General features: G+C 41.4%; 1 protein-coding gene across 4 annotated transcripts in view; it reads right to left on the bottom strand.

Moving 5' to 3' along the window:
* Window positions 1-4,102: 4,102 nt before the first annotated feature.
* RCAN2 (regulator of calcineurin 2) overlaps window positions 4,103-22,482 on the bottom strand; it is an 88,472-nt gene continuing 70,092 nt past the window's right edge. For all 4 annotated transcript variants that reach the window (XM_061990094.1, XM_061990093.1, XM_061990092.1 and 1 more), the window contains 3 exons: window positions 18,587-18,760; window positions 16,519-16,690; window positions 4,103-11,019 (listed from right to left, as the gene is read on the bottom strand). In XM_061990094.1, coding sequence (XP_061846078.1) covers window positions 10,859-11,019; window positions 16,519-16,690; window positions 18,587-18,760 — 507 coding nt within the window. In that variant the 3' untranslated portion in view covers window positions 4,103-10,858. The remainder of the gene's footprint in view (window positions 11,020-16,518; window positions 16,691-18,586; window positions 18,761-22,482) is intronic.

Below are 22,482 nucleotides of genomic sequence, written 5' to 3'. Positions count from 1 at the left end.
GAAGATTTATTGCCTCACACAAAAGAATTGGAGTAATATATAGTTTTATTGTTCTGAAAGAATCCTCTTATCACAGAAATAGAAAAGATTCCATTTGGATAAACAGGTGTTGTGCTTGTACATGCCTTTAACAGCTGCATGGAACTCCTAGGAAATTTTGTCCTATATTTAGGATCTATATCTCATAAATATGATCTATATTTACCTAAAAAACGAACAAAAAAAAAAAAAGTCAGTTAATGCCAATTACTGAAGGCAATACTCCCTAGACTCTTATTTTAGAGCTACAATCAACACAAGTTTAAATGAAATACATCTAACTCTAAACTTACACACAGCACTGCATCACCTAGATTAATAATAATGCTGGTTTCTGCAGGATTTATTCCACCAAACTATTTGTAATGGTGCTTGATGCAAAAGCTTCCTTGGGCAGGGAAGAAAAAAATCCAATGAAGTCCAGTCACATTCAATGACTTGTCAGAATCTAAGAGACTTTAAAAGGAATCTCTAAGAAAAAAAAAACGGGGGGAGGGAGGAATCAAATCACCATGTAGTAGTCTGTGAAGTGCCCCTCAGTTGATGTTCTTTCCCTGAAAGTAGCTCAGGATGAGGTGTTCAAGGTCTATTGTCACTATATGTCTGTATATATATACACCTTTCCAGGTTTGCCTAGCACATTTTCAACCCCTGAACAATGAAGTGGTTGTAGGGTGAAACAGGAACATGCTCTTTGCATACCTACTACTTGTGTACTCCAGTGTACCAATGGATCTGCATAAGTTTCCTTTTACTCCACATATTTGTGCTGATCCACCTTTAGTAATTTTGGGGGGTTTTGTATAAGCTTATTTTAAACATTGGACAGGAAATAGTACCAAGCGCTAGTAATCTTGCAACAGCATCTAGGCAGCTTCAGTATCTTGCATTCACATGGTATTTTGCTTGAGTGAGGATAAAATGCTTAACAAACACTGCAATAAAAACCATAACAAGGAAGTTGCCAGAAAGACTCTGACTACAAAAGGAGCATAGGCATCTGCTTCAAAGATTACACAAACTTCTTTGGCAAGTAAAACTTTCATAGCATTTAATGAGCCATTGTTTGGTAGTGGGTTACTGCCAAGCACATGGCACAATAAAGAGTGCAAGTCTGTAGCATCCATGACTTCTTTGATGGCATTCTTTCTGAAAGCAGGCCCAACTGCCACAAAAAATGGATTCATTTCTGGTAAGATGTTGTCACATCCATGATTACCAACTAGAAATTAAAAGTCAATATTCTGAAGTTGCGAAACAAGCATTGAACCTTTTTCTAGAACTAGCATAATGCAGACAAGGAACAGCCATCATTGATTCTTGCTGAAGTTTAAAACAATCATTTTGATCAATGGTACAACTGTCTCCTAGCAAACACTAAGTCTCAGAACTACAAAGAGAAGATGCTTTAAAAAAAAAATTAAAAGAATGGAGAGCACTATGGGGGGAAAAAAAAGAACAACAAAAAAAAGGTAAGCTGAGATGGCAGGGACAACTTGTCAATGGCATACTATGCTACAGCCAGGTTTCCTTGATTTTCCTGAAGGAAAAACTCCCACATTTGCAAATGGAGTAGATCTCTTAGAAAAGAAAAGAAAAAATATCCATGTAGAGACAGACTGTTAGACTCCTAGTAGCAGACAGAACTTAAGCTCTGGCTTCTTTGATACTTTGTCCAGTGTTGTGCACTCAACAACTAGGAACCAGTTTACTGAAAACTCTGAACAGGTAAATAAAAATGCAGACATAAAAAGCTGCCCTCATCAGCTATCAGCAACTGAAAAACTTGTTAAGTGTTGCACATATTGCTCTTCAGCTTCAGAACCAGCAGCAAACTTTAAATAGTTTTTAATTAAGTAACTTCACCACCTCTATTCTACCTATAATGAAATTCAAAATCTCACGGTGAGGAACTTAAAAGTGGGGGGGGGGGGTTTCCTCCAAAAAACCTAGCATACATGTTACCCAATGGCACACAAAAATCCTTGGTGTACAGTAACACAACAGAACAAGGTTTCTGTAAGTGTAGACACCCACAGAAGTTGAGGACTTTCAGAAAGCATTTTTGTACTTTCAACTCAATCCTTCCACAGTAAATAAACAGTACATCACAAAACACCATTATTCATCCTCCACTCAACAAGTTCAGTTGCAATTTCTTTTTTTATGCTCTCAGGAAGTGCTTGTCAGTTTGCTAGATCTTGCAATGAAGACCTCAAGTATGTGGCCACTAAAACATGTGAATGATCCTATCTCAGTAATTTCAATTTTTAAAAGTGGTAAGCCAAGTTCTCCCTCCCTTAACAGGAAAAAAATATCAATTCCACACACTTAGCTTCAGAGTTTTCCCGCTCAGTCTTAAATATTGTAGTGGTCTTGCCCAGGCCAGGTTTTTGGTAGCAGAGTAGGGGGGCTACATCTCCCTGTTCTGATGGTTTATTAATAAATCAAACCTTTTTCTCATCAAGTTGTTTTGGCTGTGATGCTAATTGCTGGGTGATCTCTCTGTCCTTATCTCAACTCACAAACCTGTTGTTATATTTCTCTCTCCCCTGTCCAGTTTAGGAAGGGGACTTGGTGGGCATGAGGCTGCCCAGGGAGGGTGTGGAGTCTCCCTCTCGGGAGGTTTAGAAACGTGCCTGGATACGTTCATGTGCCCCCTGATCAAGGCAAACCTGCTTTAGCAGGAGGTTGAGCTGGACAATTTCTGGAGGGCCCTTTGAACCCCTGACATTTGGTGATTGTGTAAGGCTCTAAATTTTCCAATTTTTTTCCAGACAGACACTTTTCCCCATGTCATGACATTTAAGACCCAAGGCCATGCCCTTGAACAAAGAGGAAAATCAGTTTATCTCTCATCTTCCTAAAAAGACAAAAGCGCAAGCTCAGTTTTCCACCTTTACTAACTGAGGACCAATGCTGCATAGAGGTGCAAAGACCATGAACCATGTGTGTATCACAAACCTTGCCCTCTTTTGTGTCAGTGTAGGAATCCATTACACTTTTACTGGGGCATAGGAACTTGCTATGTATTAAATAATTGCTTTATAGCTGTCACTGTCTAATTTATGCACCCTTCTGGTGCAAACAAACCTTACAACACAAAGAAAACGAAACCTGTGGGCTTTGGATTTGAGTTTGCTTGTTTTGTTCCTAATCCATGTAGGATGAACCTACCTTCTTGTTGATGGCAACCCACTGGAGGCTTCACCTCTCCTGCATAGAATGTTATTGGTAAGTAGATAGAAAAAGGTTTCATAAAACTTGTGTACAGGCTGTAATCCAGGTAAAGTTCTGCCTCCCTCCCCTCCGTTTGGTGTGAAGTTACAGCTTCGCTTCATGAGCTCAAGGTCATTGAGCCACCCAGGCTCATGCAGTAAGGGACTCACTCAAGCCTCAGGCTGTGGCAAAGCCTGGTCATCACATCCAAAGGTTTTAAGCAAAGGTGATACCATCCTCCTCCTTACCCCAGCTCTAAGAATCGTAGTAGGGGACAAGACTCTTTTAACTGTTCTCTTAATATATTTTTCCCCCCCTTCACTGCTGTTGTTATCAGACAGAGACTAGAGCAAGAACTGGAAGTGTGTATTGCTGTGATTGGTAGAAGCTGAGTGGATGTGGCTTTTGTACACAGGAAACTGAACTAGACCACACCTGTAGCATCAAGTTCATCAGACTGCTGACTGTGACCCCCACCAGAAGCTTTTAAAAAGGAGTAAAAAGAAGAAAAAGCTATTAGAAAAATAGCCCGTGTGTATTGAAATCTCTAGCTGGGTGCCCTTCAACGCCATGTGCTGTCTCAAGCTCATAGTTACTAGGAAAAATAGTACTCACATTTATCGTTGGTTCAAGCTAAATTTTGTCTTCTCTTCACTCATATCCAGAGGTCTGGGGAAGCAAGCGGTGACCTGCATGGTCCTGCAGTGGCCGGGGCTTGTCACTAGAGGGTATAGGTGCATATGGATTTAAGGCACTAATGTAAATAGCTGGAAGCGATTGTCTCGGATTTAAGGGGGGGCTCGGCAGCTCAAAACTGTTAGAAAATGAAAACATGGACAAGGAGTTTGCTAATTCCACCAAAATGTTTAATACCATAATAGATTTTCACCGAAGTACAGAGCTAATGTGAATATTTGTACAAAATATGTGGTTAAAAATAGTATTGATCTATAATATATACAGATATGTCACATCTGTGTCAGAAATGCAGACACTTGAATGGAAACATGAGTAAATGTTTTTAAATCTACAACAACGTACAGGAAATATTTCTGCAGCTACCCACAGTAGGACAACTCACCAAACTGACACAGAAAGATCTGTCAGTCTTTACAGATGGCATTTCTTTCAGAAGTTTCTGAACAGGAACTCTGCTCTAAAATGGATTCAAAACATTTATCTTCATTAACCAAAGAGTGAAGAGAACACATCTGGTGTGACACTACTGCAGACACAACTTTCTCATACTAGATAAATGATCAGTTACAATAATTTGTTAAAACAAGGCTGATTTTTCTGCTGTAGAAAATAAGAGAAGTTTAATCCTTCTTGCTGGATACTCTTACACAGGTGAGTGAAGAAGCCCCTGGCTCCAGGACAGGGAATGAAACCATCACAACACAGCTCTCCATTACATGGATTTAAACCCCAAAGTCTCTTAAGGTTCTGAATATCTTCATTTTTCATGAACTCGGAGGCTGCTCACACTTCACAGCCTCGCTCCAGCAAGAACCTCACTAACTGCACAGATACACAACTCTCCTTGAAAAGGATCCCTGTTTGACTCTTACTGTAGCCCCAGAATCTCTGTGTAACAACTGAACAAATTAAGAGACAAATTAAGGCTATTTTTTTTTAGTGCTTTCTGAGCACTTCTCTGCAGTGGGGGCAGTCAGGGCCTTTGCCCTTCTGTTGGAAGTGCAGCTGCTCTTCTGCCTCTACCAGTGTGAGCTTTCCTCCCTTCAAGCCCAAGCAAATGCTCGAGGCTTCAAACAGACATACGGGAAAGAGCTTTTACAACACTTCCTCCCTCGTAACTTACCCCTGAATGCCGCAGTCTACGTGTATTTTAGAAAAGAGCACAGCTCACGTTAGAAAAACATCTCCTTTTAAGAGGAATATTTGAAAACTGCTGTACTACCCCTAGAAGATGTGCTAAAACAGGGAAAGTAGTGGTTGGGGAGTTTTTTGTTTGGGGTTTTCTGCTAGCATAGTTATTTGAGAGCATTGTATGAGGATGAGTATAAGCGAAGGTCTGTCTGGGACTTTAATCCACACCTGGTTTTGCTTTTTTGGTAAAACAGAACTAAATATTGTTTCTTAGGCAGAGTGTGATCAAGGAAAGACAAAGGTCTTCAATCCATACTAATAGGTCAGAGAAAGTCTTCAGTGGCTAAAAGATTAGTGGTAAAATGTCTACCATTAAAGAAGGAACCAAAATGAATGCAGTGAAGGTTCTTTGCGGGATGTGATCTGAAAGCACTGTAACATTAATCAAGATATCCACAATAACCTACTTAAATCCCCTCTTCCATAGAAAGCTTGTTCCAGCTCCCCAGATCCATGATGGGTACTGCCCTCACTTCAAGCACAATGTTCCAGTTTTCTCGTCTGTGGCACCACCGAAGTGACTACAGATGAACAGCAGTTAGATGCCAAAGGACCCGATCCCTGCAAGTTGATAATTCCATTTTAAAGTGTTGGCCCATCATCAGGGAATAAATTGGTAACTACAGACCCAGCTGCAGAGCTGGAGCCCACTCTGCACTTTCCAACACGTCCTTGGTAAATCACGGCTTTGCTGTAACTCTTTAGGACAAACACCCTCATGCTGTGCAAGGAACAGCATTGGCTGGGCTGTCAGAATGAAGTACAGAGCCTGAGGAGCTGTGGAAGCCTCAGGCTCCTGCTGCGGCTGGGACAAGTACTTATTTTAGCTCCTCTTACTCAGTATCATGCAGGATTAAGTGACATATCATCACTTGCATGCACAAATGCCCAAGGATGCATCAGTCTTGTCTATTTGCACACACAGACTGTGTACTGAAGCTCCCCGTGAGCAGCCATCTCCTCACCTGCGGAGTGGCTGGAGGTGCTCTGGGACACACAGCTCTCTGCTTCCTGCAGCTCAGGCCTTCAAGTGTACTTCTTGGTGTCCAGTGCCAAGCAGGATGGGAGAGCCACAGTTGGCAGGCAGGCAACTCAGATGGACGACCTCACCAGAGCTGGGAAAAGCTCACCTGTTGCTCAACACTGAAGAATAAATGAGGCCTCCTATAGTGCCTTTCACCTCGAACATGCTCCTCAAGAAGATGACTGTGACTACTTTTTCTAATCACAGAATCACATAGGTTAAGTCTTGTCTGTTTAAAAGCGATCAGTAAGCCCAGAGCTTACACTTCCAACCACACTTCTTAAATGGATCTAATCTTCAGAACCATGAACTATCATTCTTTGAGAAACTAAGTCTTTCATGCCAGGCACCCAGAAAAAAAATGAACCTGCAGTCTTTCCAACTGCAGGTCTGAGCAATCAAATACAAGAATTTCACAAAACAGTTAACCACCAAACTCATCTCCTGGTTTCCAGTCCTTTGCAAGACCTGGTACAAACTGACACTCATGACTACAGACAAGTAATTTCAATGTTTGTAATACTGAATAGAACGTTTTTCCCAGTCAGGATGGTAACTGGATGCCATGTTCCTTACTTGGGCACTCATGTCCACTGGATTCACCCACTACTATAAACACACAGTGAGAACCACACCAGCTCTCAGGGGTGGGTGTTTGCTCACTGAGGAGCTGTCTGCTGCCTTCTTTTTCTGGGTCCACTCACCCAAATCCACCTCAAACCACTGAAGGTCCATATGACTCCCTAAAACCGCAGCAAAGTGGCACGCTGTGCCAACAAGAGGCCTATTACCCCCCCATACTTATTTCTACTGAAACAGAATTCAGCCTACGTCACAGCATTTTCAGTTCTGCCAGTCTGTAGAGCAGCTGTGTGTATCCCTCCAGTCAGCTTACTAACACAGTTTAACTCTTCAAATGTTGCTTTCCGAAATGGCAACGCAAGCAGAACACAATAATACTGTTTGCCATATTTATTTTGTCTTTCTTTTAAACTAAGCTCTGAATTGTACAAGTGTAAAAGTGATCCATTAGCCAGTAGCTTTTCAATACTCCTACAAAATGACTAAACAGAATATTTCAAAAGTATGTACAACATGGAAATGTTCACCATGATGTCGCAGCGAGTACTCAGACCCCTGTACCCCTGTAATCACACCTCACGGATGGTTCAGTCCGCTCCTCTGCACAGTCTTTCTTTGGTGGAAAGCTTTTTTGCTGAATGGGAAGCGGGGTGAAAAAAGACCAAAATAAACCTAACCCGCTCCTCCCACTCAATTTAGGCTCAAATAAATAATTTATCCATGGGGCACATTTTTATAACCTAAAGCACTTTACAGTAATGGGTTCCAAAATAACCTTTCTCCCTGCATTGCAAACGGTTTTATCCTTTGTAACTGTACTTAGGAAGTCATTACAATTTTGATTTTCTATCTGAAGAGGTCAGAAAGGATGAGGAGACAGCAGGCAACAGAAACAGCAACCGCATTCCCATGATTTCCTCCTTGAATTTCCAAGCAGAAGCAACATGCACTCCACAGAGTGCCCGCAGGCATCTCTGCCAGCTGCTCCCACAGGCTCCTGCTTAGCAAAGGAAATCTAAAGGACATCGGCTTTGTTTCTGTGCATCAGAAGCCATAACCTAACATGGAGATTTCACCCTTGTTTCTAGTAATATGACACAACTAGATTATTAATCTGCTGTTGGACTGTGGACGCCTTGTGAAAAGTGCCAGTCAAAGGGCCTGCACTCACAGATGCTCCACCAAAGAGAGCTCCCTCTGAAGTAAGTCTGTGCTCTGCTGGGGAATGACTGAATTGAACTGGACCATTACTCTCCTGGTCAGCTGGTCTTTTTGGAAAGAAGCCTTTCCCATGTGCCCAGCAAGGACCATCCTTTAGCAAAATACCAGCTTCTCTCAAGAGTCACTTTTATGACATGGACATTATTTCGTAATACCTGAAATGTTTTTCTATGATGACAATCATTTTATCATATAAAGGTGATAGAGAAGCTTTGACCTCAGTTATGACAGGTTTCTTTCAGTTTTCAGGTCTGCAGCTGTGTTTCTGTGCTTTAAAATGAGCCCCATTCCAGGCCCTCCTGGGTAGTACTACATCATTTTATCAAGACAAATAGTAGTCCTTGAATGGGGCCTGGTTGTATCTGCCTGAAAATGCACTTTGATGAAAGAACATTTGGGATCCGATCCTTTAATTTGCAGTAAAGTCTTACATCATTTGAGGCCAAAGTCTCTAATTCAGAACTGAGTCTCCCCAAAGTTTGAGAACCTGGACACAAGGACTAGATTGGGCGTCCAACACTTCTGCATGTAAAAAAACTGTAGAGCATCAACTGTGACTGGAGATGATCTCTGATCACTTACACCATCAGAGGATGGGGTCAGCAATTTCTTCCATACAGCATATATCAACAAAATAATCTTAGGTGTTTAAATCTTACTGTCCCTGTTCATACTGGTGTGAACCCCACAGACCTTTGTGTTCTGTATGTTCTTAAGAAAGACAGTGCTGTTATCCCTGAAATGTTGTAGGTGGCCTGGGATGGGGTTTTCAACAGGAACATTAGGTTATAGTCCCAGGGTAGTGAGGCAATATGTTTATGTCAATAAATTCTAAATGTGTCACTGAAAAAATAACTGAAATGAAACCTCTGAGGAGTTACTTTAAGACAACTTTACACAGATATCATGGGGATACTAAAAAGCCCCTTTTCCTGTTTAGTCTCTGCTGTATTTTACGTGCCTCTATTAGCGTAATGCACACAAGATGACGTCCATAATGCAGTTACAAGTATCACTTTATAGATCTATGCTAAGTAAGGCACTACATCTCTGCAGGAATATCAGGGGGCTGTGGTGGGCAGAGCATGAACTACATGGGAATGTCAAGTCCTTATTCTCAGAAGGTCCTCACTACATGTGTTGAGAATGGCATCTCCTGTCCTCCCTGATGGAGCAACACGTTTTTCTTCCCGGAAAGAAAGGGGGATCTGACTCTGCTGAAGCTCTTAGCCTCACTGCTAATTAAGGACGGAATGAAATCCTCCCTCCAGAAGCCAGATCATTAGGTTTTATGAAAAAAATCTTGATTACAGAACCTAAGCTGACTTTTTCCATCCTAGAATGAGCTTCCCAGATGTATTTACTTATTTTAACTCATCAAGGAATTTAAACCGTGGAATCTCCTGGTGCCATTTATTTTATAGTCACTTTGGGGAGTACAGCTGCAGCTAATTAGCTTAAAAATCCCACTGTATCTTACACATATGCTCAGTTTTCTGCAGTATTCATTTCAGTGGAACTACTCATGTGCATAAATTAAGCGCATGCTTAAATATATGCAAAATCTGAGCTCAAATGACTAGAAAATATGTTCTCAAAATGACAAGTATGCATAAAAACCAGAAATTGTCATGGAAGGTCTCCAGTATCTGTCTGCTCTCAGCCATGATGAAAACACAGAATGGTTTTTGTAACTCAGCGTACATTGCAAGTGAAAGAAACATGCAAGACAGAGTGAAAAGGGGGAATCAGTTGCATGCAGTCTAATTTCAAGTGTGTAATTATGGTCCTGTTTTCTTTGGCCTAAAAAAAAAAAAAAAAAAACCAAAAAAAGAGAAAAACAACAACAAAAAACCCACCAACTAAGGTCTCCTCACCTCCACAAACCCAAACTGCACACAGCTCAAAAAGGGCTTAAAGCATAGGAAGTGGGGAAGGAAAAGGTCTGAATAGTAGAGATGTACAAGTAAATGAGTAATCACTAACAGTTTCAGGGCTATTCAACACACCACTAGGAAAGCATCCAGTATGTATCATTACTAGAACTAACAACTATGGCAGAGCAAGGAATCCCATCTTAAATGAGCACACAGCCTCTCCTTCTTCCTCAAACTCAGAAAGAAGCACCACTCATGCCTTTATGGAAGATAAAATGACAATCTCTATTGATATTCTGGCTCCCTCCTCCTCAGAGGGAATGACTGAAAGACACTAGGCCCTCCAGCAAACTGCCGCCTCTCCCCTCAGCCCACAGAGCTCTGTCTCGTATCCCTGCTGCCATGAAGGACCAGCGTCCTCTACAGCTGTTGGTGGAAAAGGGTGTTTTTCTGCCGTTTTAAAAACGTGGCAAAGGCAGTATTCCTTCCAGGAAATTCCAGGGGGGTGAAAAGGCCACTAAGCTGCTAGTAGAGTTAAAAACAACACACATACCCCACCTTAAAAAAAAATAAAGCCTGAGGTCTGCTGGGGAACTGAGGCGGACAGAGGAGCAGGCCGTTTGATGAAAGGCAGTAGCAAGTATTGTGGGAGTCTGAACATCAAACTTGATATTGGCCTAACTGCCCACTCCAATGATCTCTCTGGTAGTGGTGTTTCAGCATGCAAATTACAGCTGTGAAAAAAATCCTCAGATGGAAACCCTCCTTTGTTTCTTCAGCATTGTTTTGTCCTTTCCAGACAAACCTATTACTTGGTGTGTGATATGGTTATATATACAAAGATCTTTTTCCTAGCCCTTTATTACATAGGCTTGATTACTGTGAAGGGATTTCAATGAGTTTAATGTCCCGGCTCTCAAAAGGCAATGGCTGCCTTTCAACAAAACAAAGCAAACAAAACCCAAGAGCTGTGCTGGAGGAGAGAAGCACTGCTTCTGCGAGAGGCTCAGTTAGAAACAGGAGGTGGCAGACCAGGGCGTCGAGTTTGAATGATTTTTGGCTTTGGAGAATTCTTTGGGTCCTCATCTTCTTCCATGTCGCTGTCGCAGACGTGCACTACCACACTGGGAGTGGACTCTGTTCCTGCATGCAGCTCGTATTTCTCTCCTGGAAGAAGTGAAAAAATAATTAGATCAAAAGATAACGGTCTCAGGAGCAGCACAGACCATGACATCCTTGGACTGCGAATAATGCCCCTGCACCTAGAGAGGGCAGATGACTGTCTGCTGCTCCTAAATACAGTCAAGGGCAAGCACAGCTGTATCTGGGCAAGGATTGCACCAGCTGACACAAGAGATTCTGGGAATCTTGCCCCCAGAGGCAGTGATCACTGCTCCGTAAGGCATAATAAAATACCCTGGTGTCTGTAATAGTGTTTTGCACCAATATTGGTGGCCAACAACACTGGTTAAAAAAAAAAAAAAGTACGAAGAAGAGGCAGAAGACACATTACTATGGTTAGGAAGAAGGATTGAAATCCAACCCATCTCAAGTTTGGTCTGAAGTCACCTCACACTTTGGCTTGGAGCTATTCCTTTTAGTTGGTTTCTTTCAGTCCAGTATGGCTCCAGTCACATTAAAGTCCATTTGCTTCTACAACTTGTTGCCTCCAGACAGACAACATTTGGTCCAACTGCTCCACAAATTGAAAAATACATCTCTCTGCTCCAGACAGATTTTGAGCTCTTCAGCTGGGGCTGTAACAAATTTTGTCTATAAATGCTCACTAGCAGGCTAAATGCTTAAACAGTACATTTGATTTTCTAACTGTATCATTCCTTATTTAAGTGTCTCCCTAGCACTCCTGTGAGGAAGGTGAACATAGCTTAGGTGGTTACATGCCAGAGTCCCCAAGCCAACAAAGGAACATCAGGATCAAGTAAAGGACTTGCAGTCCTGCATTTGGACTGTTGGCACCAAGTGTGTTTTGGATTCCACACAAGATGTAAGTAGGTATTGGATATTAAATTGCAAGGAATTAAGACTGTAAAGAAAAAAGAAAGGTCCCAACAGTGACATTGCTGACAGGATGGCTTGGTCTTTCAGAAGTGACAAGCACCTACTCTCAGCAGATCTAGAAGCCACTCCAGACAATGCGCTGCCCAACTTTGGGCTATTCAGCATCACCCTCACCTACAAAACGCACAAGCTGCAGTTAAAAGAGGCTTACAGTCACCACACACACACCTGATAGCTTGGATACTTTTTTTTGGAAGACTATTCCAGAACCACTGCATATTGCTTGCAAAATATCCTGAGCTGCGGGTGGTGAGGTGCCACCATGTCTAGCTGATCTGTGTTTGTGGTGCAGCTGCTCCCAAGGGCCTGCATTGCAGGCAGAAACCAGCAGTGCTGGGCACTGTGCAATGAAGTGGTAGTCCCCTACACCAAAGCACTTCTGTTTGCTCCTGTTTCTAATTTGGATATTTATTCATTAGTAATATTTATTTATTTATTGTGTCAAAGTAATTCAGGTGAGGAAGGGGGTCCTAAGCTTGGGCCTGCATTAGCACAGGCAGTTCTGGGACTGTGCTCGTGTGGCATTTCTGCTGACAAATTCCTGGCCCAGATGAGACCAGGTAGCTTGAGACTAGAGGACATGCCGCATTTTTGCCTAAAAAACAGGAGGCAGCTAGTGAATAATAGTTATAAGTCAGGCACCTTGCTGTGAAAAATATTTTACTGCTGTGATACCATTAATGTTGACATTTAGCTGCTCTATTTTTGGCAACCTTTGCTCTGAATCCAAATTGAGCAAAGCACTACAGGTCTCACTGATAGGCTAAAAATATATATATATATAAGGAAATAGCTTGGTTGTGCTGCATTGAGAAATTATATGGTTTTTCTGTGCCTGTTTTCCCTGCGGGCTTCAGCTAATTTCTCAGCTCTAGGCTGACGTCAATGCTGCCAACCAGCACTGAAGGCTCCGTTGGTCACTGTCAGCTCCCAGCAGCTCTGCAGAGCTGCACACAAACCGCCGGGCCCTCTCCTTGTACACCAGCACCACCAAGCAAATCACATCCACTGCCTTCTTAAAAGGTAATAAGCCCAGTTCAAATGCCACGTTCTTTTACTGTTCAAATCCTTCCCAGAAAGACTCTCCTCTGCTGAAAAAGAACAGTGGATGTGAGGAAAAAATATGCAGATGCCTCTGGCACAACTAACTGCAACAGCAATTAATGTCACTTGGCAAATCAAAATGCGATGCACTCATAAATTAGTTTAAGGCATACAGTTATTTCTGAGCATAGATGAGCTGCAGAATCAGTTCTGTACTCATGATTATTCATGCCCACAGAACTGTGGCTCAGAAAACCCTTTTCTGGCTGAGCCAGGAACAGGACAACAGCAACTATGGGGCTTTTATAACGCTGTATCTTGTTCCTAAATATTAATGTTGTTTGTGGAAAAATACTAAGGTAATAAGTACAAAATAAAAAGCCAATAGATACAGATAGATATAGATACTGTTTTTCTATGGGTTTTTTTTTTTTTCTCTTCCTCTTAAACAACACATCCAGCACAAAAAAAAATGTTTGGGACATAGGGTGTCCCAAGCTGAGAGTAGCCAGTCCAGTCATATGTAGTAAAGACTCACCAACTCTGTAGTTAATATCATGCGAGTGTTTATCCAGTTATCTCATACACATATCTCTGATGCTGCCTCCTTTGCATTCTCAGCCCTACTTTACTGAACTGCTCTGGCTTCTCTGTCTTGCCTGGAGAAATCTTACAGGCTAAGCCAAAGGATTCTTGGGGACAGGTGATTTTCTCCTCCAGCAGTCTTTGGGCTATCCTCTATCCATTAATAATGTGTTTAAATATTCACATAAGCCACTAAAACAATGGAAAATCACATAAATTTACTCAGAAAGATATCACAGAATTCATCAAATGTGCTCAAACACCTAAACTCTGCCTTCAGGATATAATGCAGAGAAGAATTAAGCTGTGGCACCTCTGCCATTGAGATTTGTCAGAAAATGCTCCTAACAATCCTCTGAGAACAGCAGTGACACTCCTCTATTAATTTGCTTCACATAGGAAAAAAATTGGGATTGGAAGTTTGACTGCTCCACCAAGGCCCTGGCTGTTTTTATGCCACTTGGCACCACCTTTTGCAACCACAGGAACCACAAGCAAACACAAATTCACAGCCTCAGGTGAGGTCACAAAGATGACCACAAGAGCAGCACAGAGGCAATTCTCAACAATACTTCAGGATTAAAAATAATGGCACATGATTTTCTGTCCCTTTGTGAATCAGTACTAAGTGGTGCATCTCTTGTTTAATGAGGCACTTTTGTCCAGCTAGGAGTATGTTCATACACTTAATTACTCATGAAGAAATGGTAATGCTACTGTGCAGCTATCTCATCCTTGATTCTTGCTCATGATCAGAGCTTAAACCACACACACACGGCAGCTCTGTTAACTGCCTTCCTGCCTATGTGCCTTGCTCTGGAGCAAATCTCCCAGCCCTTGTGCCCAGGGACAGTTTCAGTCTCTGACTTTGTGGCTATGAGGATTATGGCAGTGTACTGAGAAAGGAGAGGACCTGTACTCATGGAATGGGAAAGTAGCATGGGCCTGTGCCCAAATGGTGTGTCTTACATTCCAAAGCGAAGCAGGTCAGTAAGACTCATTTTGGTACCAAAGACATACAAAGAAATGGTTCACTACTTACACACTCACATGAGTTTTCTTGGTCCTTGGATATTAATCTTGCCAAATTAGTGTATTTAATGTAGCAAAGACTCCTCACAGGCTGAAGACACAGAAATGAGGCTTTAACATTCAGAGCAAACAACAGTGCCAGTGAGTATTTTTCTACAGCTGATAAGCCAGAGTTCTATTTTCAATTGTGCAAATTTTGCTGAGGCTGACAGTGTTGTTTGATGGACAGCAGGATGTTCTGCTGAGTGATACTGAGAAAGGAATTTGGTGGGATTTGTTTTTCTTCAATGAAATTCTGAACATAATAAAAGCACAACTGAGAACTGCAACACTATTTTAAAATCACCACTGCAGTTAACTAAAATTGATTTCTCTAACAAGTGCTAAAAATAGAAAAAAGAGAGCACAGAATGACTTTTCATATTGCTCCCTGCAGGCTCCTTAAACACGGGTGAATATGACCTTCACGCAAAGCTGTCCCAGAGCGGGGGACAATGAGTGATATTTCACATTCCACTGCTCTAGAACAGGAATTGATTTATTACCCAGCTAGCTAGGGAATTCGTTTACATGTTTCCATTTATAACTCTGCTGCATCAAAGGGAAAAAAAAAAAAAGGAAGGTTTTTGTTTTTCTTTTATTCAGCAGTTTAGAAGCAAAGCATCAATTCTAAAAACCATAATATGCAATACAGTACCAAGCATTACACCTGACAGCCCTCCTGGATGGGCATTCCTGCTGAAGGGGAATAAAACACGAGCATCTCTGCTGTTAGAATCATAGAATCACAGAATGGTAGAGTTGAAAAGGACCTTTATAGAGATCATCTAGTCCAACCCCCCTGCTAAAGCAGGACCACCTAGATGAGGTCACAGTAGTGTTTGGCTGATATATATTTTCCTGCTGTGAGAGACCCTATGTGAAAAAGATATAAGATAATCCCCAAAACCTTGTGAATCATGAAGCATCTCTTCCTGCACCCCACGCACGTCAGCTCTGGGTTACTTTGGTGTAGTTACACAAAAGCCCCAGTGATAAGATATCTGCAAGTGGAAGCTAGTCTCAGAACAAGAAAGCAGCATCTTCAATATAGCTGGGGAGAAAAAAAAATCTCTCATCTCACAAGAATTTCAAAAATAAACTCTGATAAATTTTCATGAGCTCACACCCCCAATTGTTATTAGATTGGATCTGAAGTGTTGTATTCCAATATGAAAATAATTTCGCCAGCTATTTTGCTTACGGCTTACAAATGTAAATTAAGGCTTAACTGGAATCTTTCTCATTTTGAAAATTTTAAGAGAGGATGCTTTAACAGCATTGAAAGAAAACTACTTGTAAAGATGACTTAAATCAAAAGTAAACTCTTCCCATGAAAAGTTTTGGTTTCATGAGAAGAGCATTTTGTTAGGGAAAGCATTGTTCTGAAAATGCCCCCAAGCTTCAGTTCCTGGCTAAAGATGGGAAGACATGCATCAGTCACTGACACATACTCTATTTTTGATGGAGGCTACAACTCTATGCCATTTCTTCTGTCTACAGTTTTCAACAGAAAATGTGCAGTCCCAACAGAAACATTCTGCCAGGATGGTAGTTCTCTCTCAACAAACTTGTTAACCTGAAATTCTCCATTATGGGGAGATGCAGTGATCTCACCGAGGCACAAATCCAAGCATAATGAATTGTGCAAACAAGCTTTGACCTGCTGTTCAATCAAAGAGCACTCACAAGCTGCCGATAAGATATAATCCTGTATGTACATATGGTACGTTCTTGAGCAAAGAACCAGTTAACAAGCATCAACTTAAATCCAAAGCTTTAATGTAACTCACAGGCTTTACCCCAGTTCCTCTGCAGTTATTCTCTATGGTGATATTTCTTATCTATTTTTTCTGAAACATTTTCACACAAGGACCACAAACTCACCTGGTCCTAGCTTAGACACTGCGTAAAGGAGGTCATAGTTGATGACAGGTGTTGCATCATCTATTGGTTGCCACCCTACAGGTGGGGAGGCTGGAGGCGAGATGAGAAACTGTTTTGCAGGCTGTGGTGGTGCCAAATGAAGCTTGTCTCCGTCTGTCTCAGAGGTCTGAATCTTTAAAGCACAACAAATACATTGTCGAGTTTATGATGGGTAAATGGAATGATTACTCAAATCATACCCTTCTAATACCAAGTGACACCCAGGTGGGGATTCAGCATCAGTCTCATCAGAGAAGAACTGGAGATGGATTTCATCTCAACCTTATAGACGGTTCCCCTACAGTAAATACATTGTGGGGGACTGTTACATGAGCAAAGCTGCAATGTTTGTGCCTGCTGTAGATGTCCTCTGAGGATAAATGCAAAGCTTTGGTATCCACTGCTGCTAATTCAAAGATTTTTGAGGCTGAAAAGATATTACTGTGATTCATTGCCCTAAACTCCTAAGTAAAAAACAACATTAGACAAGAAACCAGTAACTCCTGCACCAAGGCCTTATCAGTAACTTTGGAAAAGTTTCTAAAGATTTTATTTCTTTAGTTGAAGAGATAATCTTTCATGTTCCTTAGTCATTTGCAACTAACTGTTCTCATTTTATTTCCATCCTAAATCACTCAGTTTTAATTTCTGCTTTTTAATCTGATATAATAAAGAAGTCTCAACATAGATGAATTATGCTACAGCCATACCTGAGCAAGTGTACAAACAGCTCAGAAGCAATAAACAGAAAGTGCATGCCAGCAAGTCTGAGACAGAATCTGCTACATCTGGAATGGGTTTTGCAAAGAGCCAGTTTAGGCCTCTAAATGCCACGTTCCCCAGAACTTCTACTTCTGGACGTGCTTATTCAATGTGGCTCAGGCCCATGTAAACATACACTGCGCGGGGCATGGTGCTGCTTCCACATATTCATTCACTGGACACAACTAATAAGCTCTTTTAAGACTGCATGTACTGGAGAGTATAGTGCAGATCCCTAAATGGCTTTGCAGGAAATCAGCTTAGATATAGTGGCTAATCACTATTCTGCACATTTTTTCCTTTTTCTTGTGTAATCCCAAAATTCCTATTAACTTCTTGATTCTGCACTTAGAGTGTAATGATTCTCAGATCTGCTTAACAGCAAGCTTTGAAACCTTTCAGAAAAAAAATCCAGAGTCAGATCCAGGAGATTAAGGGATATAAAATGGGATTGAGGTAGACTGTCAACACCTAAATCCAACTGTAAGATCTTCTATACTCATCTAACCAGTAAGTATAGTGGGTTTTTTTTCACAACTGTAGTTTCCCGTCTTCCTGAGTTGGTTCTTCTGCATGGGCTCAAATGGCTCAAAATTTAACTGCCTCTAAAGGTTGACTGATACCTTTAAATGAGCCTGCCCTTTAACCTAAGGCCTCTGAAGGACCAATCTGGCAGCTGAAAGCACATTCACATTGCTTGTAAGCACTCGTGTGTATCCCAAAAATCACAGCAGCTTATTAAAATATATTTGGAAGAGGTGGTGGTTGGGTTCTCAACCTCCCTCACCATTCTGAATCCTGGCTGGGGCCTAGGAGTCACCCAGGGTACAGGACATCGGGGTTCTCTCACCCTTGAAGAAGAAGAATTTAAATCCCCACCTGACACTTCCAACAGATGGATATAATCCCTTATGCTCCCAGGCTGGGGCTATTCTTTTCCCCTGCGTTCTTTATGAACTTATGATACTTTATCATTTTTCCTGCTGTTAGTTTATAGAGTTACCCACAGACAATGCTCAATGGCATAAATCAGTTCTAAGCTGTGTAACCTCTGTGTGGTCAATTAGCAACTTGGGTCCTAAGCAATCCTTTAAATTTACTGCAGACCTGCTGGACACATACAGCTCAGGCAACATGATGTTCAAGTAACCTTTTAGAAGTAAGACAGGGCATGAAAGAAACTTTTATGGTTTTTATTCAATGTTACTGTGCAGCATTTCTATAAAAGCTACGCACTAACATAAAAGCAGATAACAGATTTCATTACCTGTGCAAAATACAGCTTTAACTTCTTCCCTCTAAATTGTGTTTCGTGTAGCTCTATTCTAGCACGAGCAGCTGATTTGGGACTACTGAAATTTATTCGCACGCGTCTGAAGCTTTTGAACAGCTGGAATGTCACACAGTCGTCATAGGCACGGAACAAGCCTTCAAATTTTTCCTGCAAATGAAAAAGCTGAAGGTTAACTTTGTGTTCTGTCTCATCAGTCTATGTCAAAGGATAATCTGAAACTTGATGACAACTCTTTAACCAAGAGGTTTCAGCCTGTGGCCTTTGAGTGTGGATGTCCACAAACTAACAAGGGCTCTGTGAAAAGAAACTTAAGGAAAGCACTGGTCTGGAAGTACTGAACTCTGCAAAATGTTTGGGGGAAGGAGTCTTCCAACAGAGAACCCAGCAGCTATTGAACTTCTCATAAAAGCTGAGCAAAACTTCGACAGTGACATATGAAATGCAGCTGAAAAGTCATATGACTGAAAATACCAGACAGCTGTGGTCTCATCTGCACAAGCAAACATGGTGCTGCATTACAAGGGAGTTAGCAGACAAAACTGACTCCAAATGACTGCAGGGTTGTTTTGTATTGCATGATATGTTTTTTCTGGTTGCTTTGTCATTTAAACACAGACGGACAATCATTCCTTGAGAGTTCCTGTAGCAGCAGACAAAAACATGAAATAACTGCAAACAGTGACCTGTCCCAAAGGCAAATTTCAGGCTTCAAGATGTTTGGCTATAGAACTCCACGTTCAAAAGCACACGACACAAATATGGATATTTTAACACTGTAAAAGAAGGGTCTGAAGTGTACAACACTCTCTGTAAACTATGCACACACGGAGGACTAGTTTCACATCATCAAATAAAACCCAAGTCCTTCAATAAATTCTGACACATTTGCATAGGTCTTTTGCTTCACACAAGCACGGATGCATAAAAAGTAAGACTGAGAGGGAGCAGCTAGCATTTAGCCTAACCTTTGTGTTCACTCAGGCTTCAGACTGCCATCCAGAGAGTGTCACATAGTTTAGCCCTAGCATTTTAACTACTGCAACCAAGATGTGAAGTCTTAGAAGATGAAGAACCAAACAGAGCAGAGCCCCTTCTTTTAAAAGTTCTTTATCCTGAGAAAAACAAGTGTTTGAGATGATCTGTCACACCATTTCATGTGCTGAGGGCTATTATGTCAGGTGGAGAGGTTTGTAAAATTACATTAAAGTGACATTTTCTCTCATGTTTTTACATGCTTTAAAATACAATTTCTTCTAATCCAGGAAAACAATTTCTCATTCCTGCTGGTAGAAGCTGTAGAACGTGAAACAGAAAATGCAATTTATGACATCTCATCAGTATTTCAGTTCTCATCTGTTGATCTTACATGCAAGACAAAGAATCCAGAACTTCCTAGAAAAAAAACATATCCTGAAGCAGAGTAAAGCTGGATCAGGGAACACTAACAGCACTGTGGGAGTGCCCACTCAGCAGGAGGCATTTGTCAAAGAGATAAACAGGAAAACAGACTAGCTTCATGGCAAGGCATATGGAACACTAACACGCATGTACCAGAGCTCCTTTCATTCCTTGCCAACTCTGTGGTCTTCTTCCCCAGAACTGATATTCCATCTCTAGCATCCATTCAAAGGAACTTCCCCATGGTCTATTAAGCTTTCATGATTTTCATTTCACTTCGCCTGACCTCAGTCACCTCCCTCTTCTCACCACAAGAGATACTTTGGAGGAGGGAAAAAAAAAAAAAAACCAAACCAAAATGAGAGTTCATTGGTTTGGCTGAGGGTGAATACATGCAAGCAGCATTCCCACAAAACAGTCTGATGCGAAAGGGTTTGCACAAGCAGGTCTAGTCATACCAGCTAACATTCAAATTGTCAACATTTCACACCTGAGTTCTGGTTTTTAACTGCTTTGCTCATAGTTTTACAAAACTCCATTTCCCTGCACAGAAGTCTGCCTCCAGTGACATTTGTATAAAGGTCAGCCAAATGCAGCAGTCATCTCAGTCCCGTCCTGCTTGGAATTTTGATGCTACAGCCTTCACAATGAGCAGGGGAAGAAGGCTGGGGAACAGGAGAGAGAGGGGCAGGGGACCAGTGTCAAGAAGGACTTACTTCGCACTCAAAATCCACCTGGACGAGCTCCTGTGTGACCTACTCTAGGTGGTCCTGCTCTGGCAGGGGGGTTGGACCAGATGATCTTTCGAGGTCCCTTCCAGCCCTTGAGATTCTGTGATTCTGTGAAATGTGCAGTACTGTATATAATCTAAATAAAAGCTAATAGTGACTGATTTTTATTTCTTTATGTTACCTATATCACCCATTTTAGATTTCTTCAGTTTGTTTAAAAAAGCACCTTGAAGTAAACAAATTTAAATACATGTATGAGAGATACCATGACATTTATATTTTTATGTCTATACATACATATTTATGAGGTGATCAAGGTATTATAACAGAAGTCACATACACAGAAATAGGCAGTAAGTTGAACATTTCCTAGTCCCTTGAGGTAGCTCTCAGTTTCCATACAAGTCAACAATGAAACTATTCATAGTATTAAAAAATACCATTTCACCAGCTGTGGAAGAAACCAGGCATTGACTTGTCTGGACACTTATCTGGGAAGTGAATATCTATTACAACTGACTGCTTATTAGGAAAAAGATTCTCCCTGCAATGACATAGCACTGTTTTCTTGCCTCCTGCATGCCTGTCCTTCTGCACTGTGTGTGACAATATGGAACCTAGATCTTGGTTAGGGGCATAATGCAAAAGAAGAGGGGAAGGGCAAGATTCAAATGCAGGTCCAAGAACAGCGAGCACAGGGGATGTTCTGGGTACATTTCTGGACAATACTGAGACACACCGAGTGGGACAGATGGGAGTATCTCTAAATAAAGCTGATTAAGTACTGGATGCCAAATATAATACCAGGAGAACACTGAAGTGCTATGGACTTCATTCTGCTTACTTTTCAATTTGATACTGGTGCAGCTTTAGAAATCCAGCTTTGATTAACACTCCTAAAAATGCTGGGGGTAGGAGGGAAATGAAGTCCTCAATTTGATATTAGTACAGGATAGTCTGTGCACCGTGGGGACACATCCACTGCACCGACTGAAACTGCATCTCCTGTTAAACAGATGCATACAGCTTAATTTTTCTACATTTTCAGCTGATAATAACAATGACCTCAGCAGAGGTCATTAATCATCAATTGCAGTTAATGGCCCTCAGCTGCATCTTGAGCCATCCTAACTCCTCCCAGCTTGATATTAATGCCTTATGCTTTAATTGCTGTTGCCCGTGACTTCTAATATCTGCTGAATGTACTTGTCCGGATAAAAGTTTTTCAGAGTCCTTCCACTCTAAAAAAGCATATCATATACATTTTAAAGACCTAAGCAACTCCCATTCCTTTCAAGTTTTGTGGATAAATTATTCAAGACTCATAATCCTTCCAATTCAGGAGTTTTAAAGCGCTTTTAGGATTCAGTATTTTAAATTGCTTTTAGAAAATAAATCTTCAAACTTTGAAAACTTCTGAAAAAAACAAAACAGGAACACCTCAAGTTAAGCAGCAGTGTACTCTTAAATTGTAAGTCAAAATGCAGAAAAGTCATGAGCGATGCATTTGTTTCTGGGATTTTAGCATGTCTCCATCCATCCCAAGTATGTCTCTGTGAGACCTAATTAATGTTCTGGCACTTGTAAACAGCTTTCACTTGACCGACACCGCAGAAGCTCTCAGTTTTCCATCGTGGGCTCCGCACGCTCTCTTTATCTCACTGCTCCTTTGCCTAACATGGGGCACCTTTCCCCAGTTCTTTCCTGTTAGTTCCCATCATCCACCATCCACCACCTCTG

Source organism: Colius striatus, chromosome 2 (assembly GCF_028858725.1).
Source record: "Colius striatus isolate bColStr4 chromosome 2, bColStr4.1.hap1, whole genome shotgun sequence".
Lineage (NCBI taxonomy): Eukaryota > Metazoa > Chordata > Aves > Coliiformes > Coliidae > Colius > Colius striatus.
This window is presented reverse-complemented; position numbering and strand designations above follow the sequence as displayed.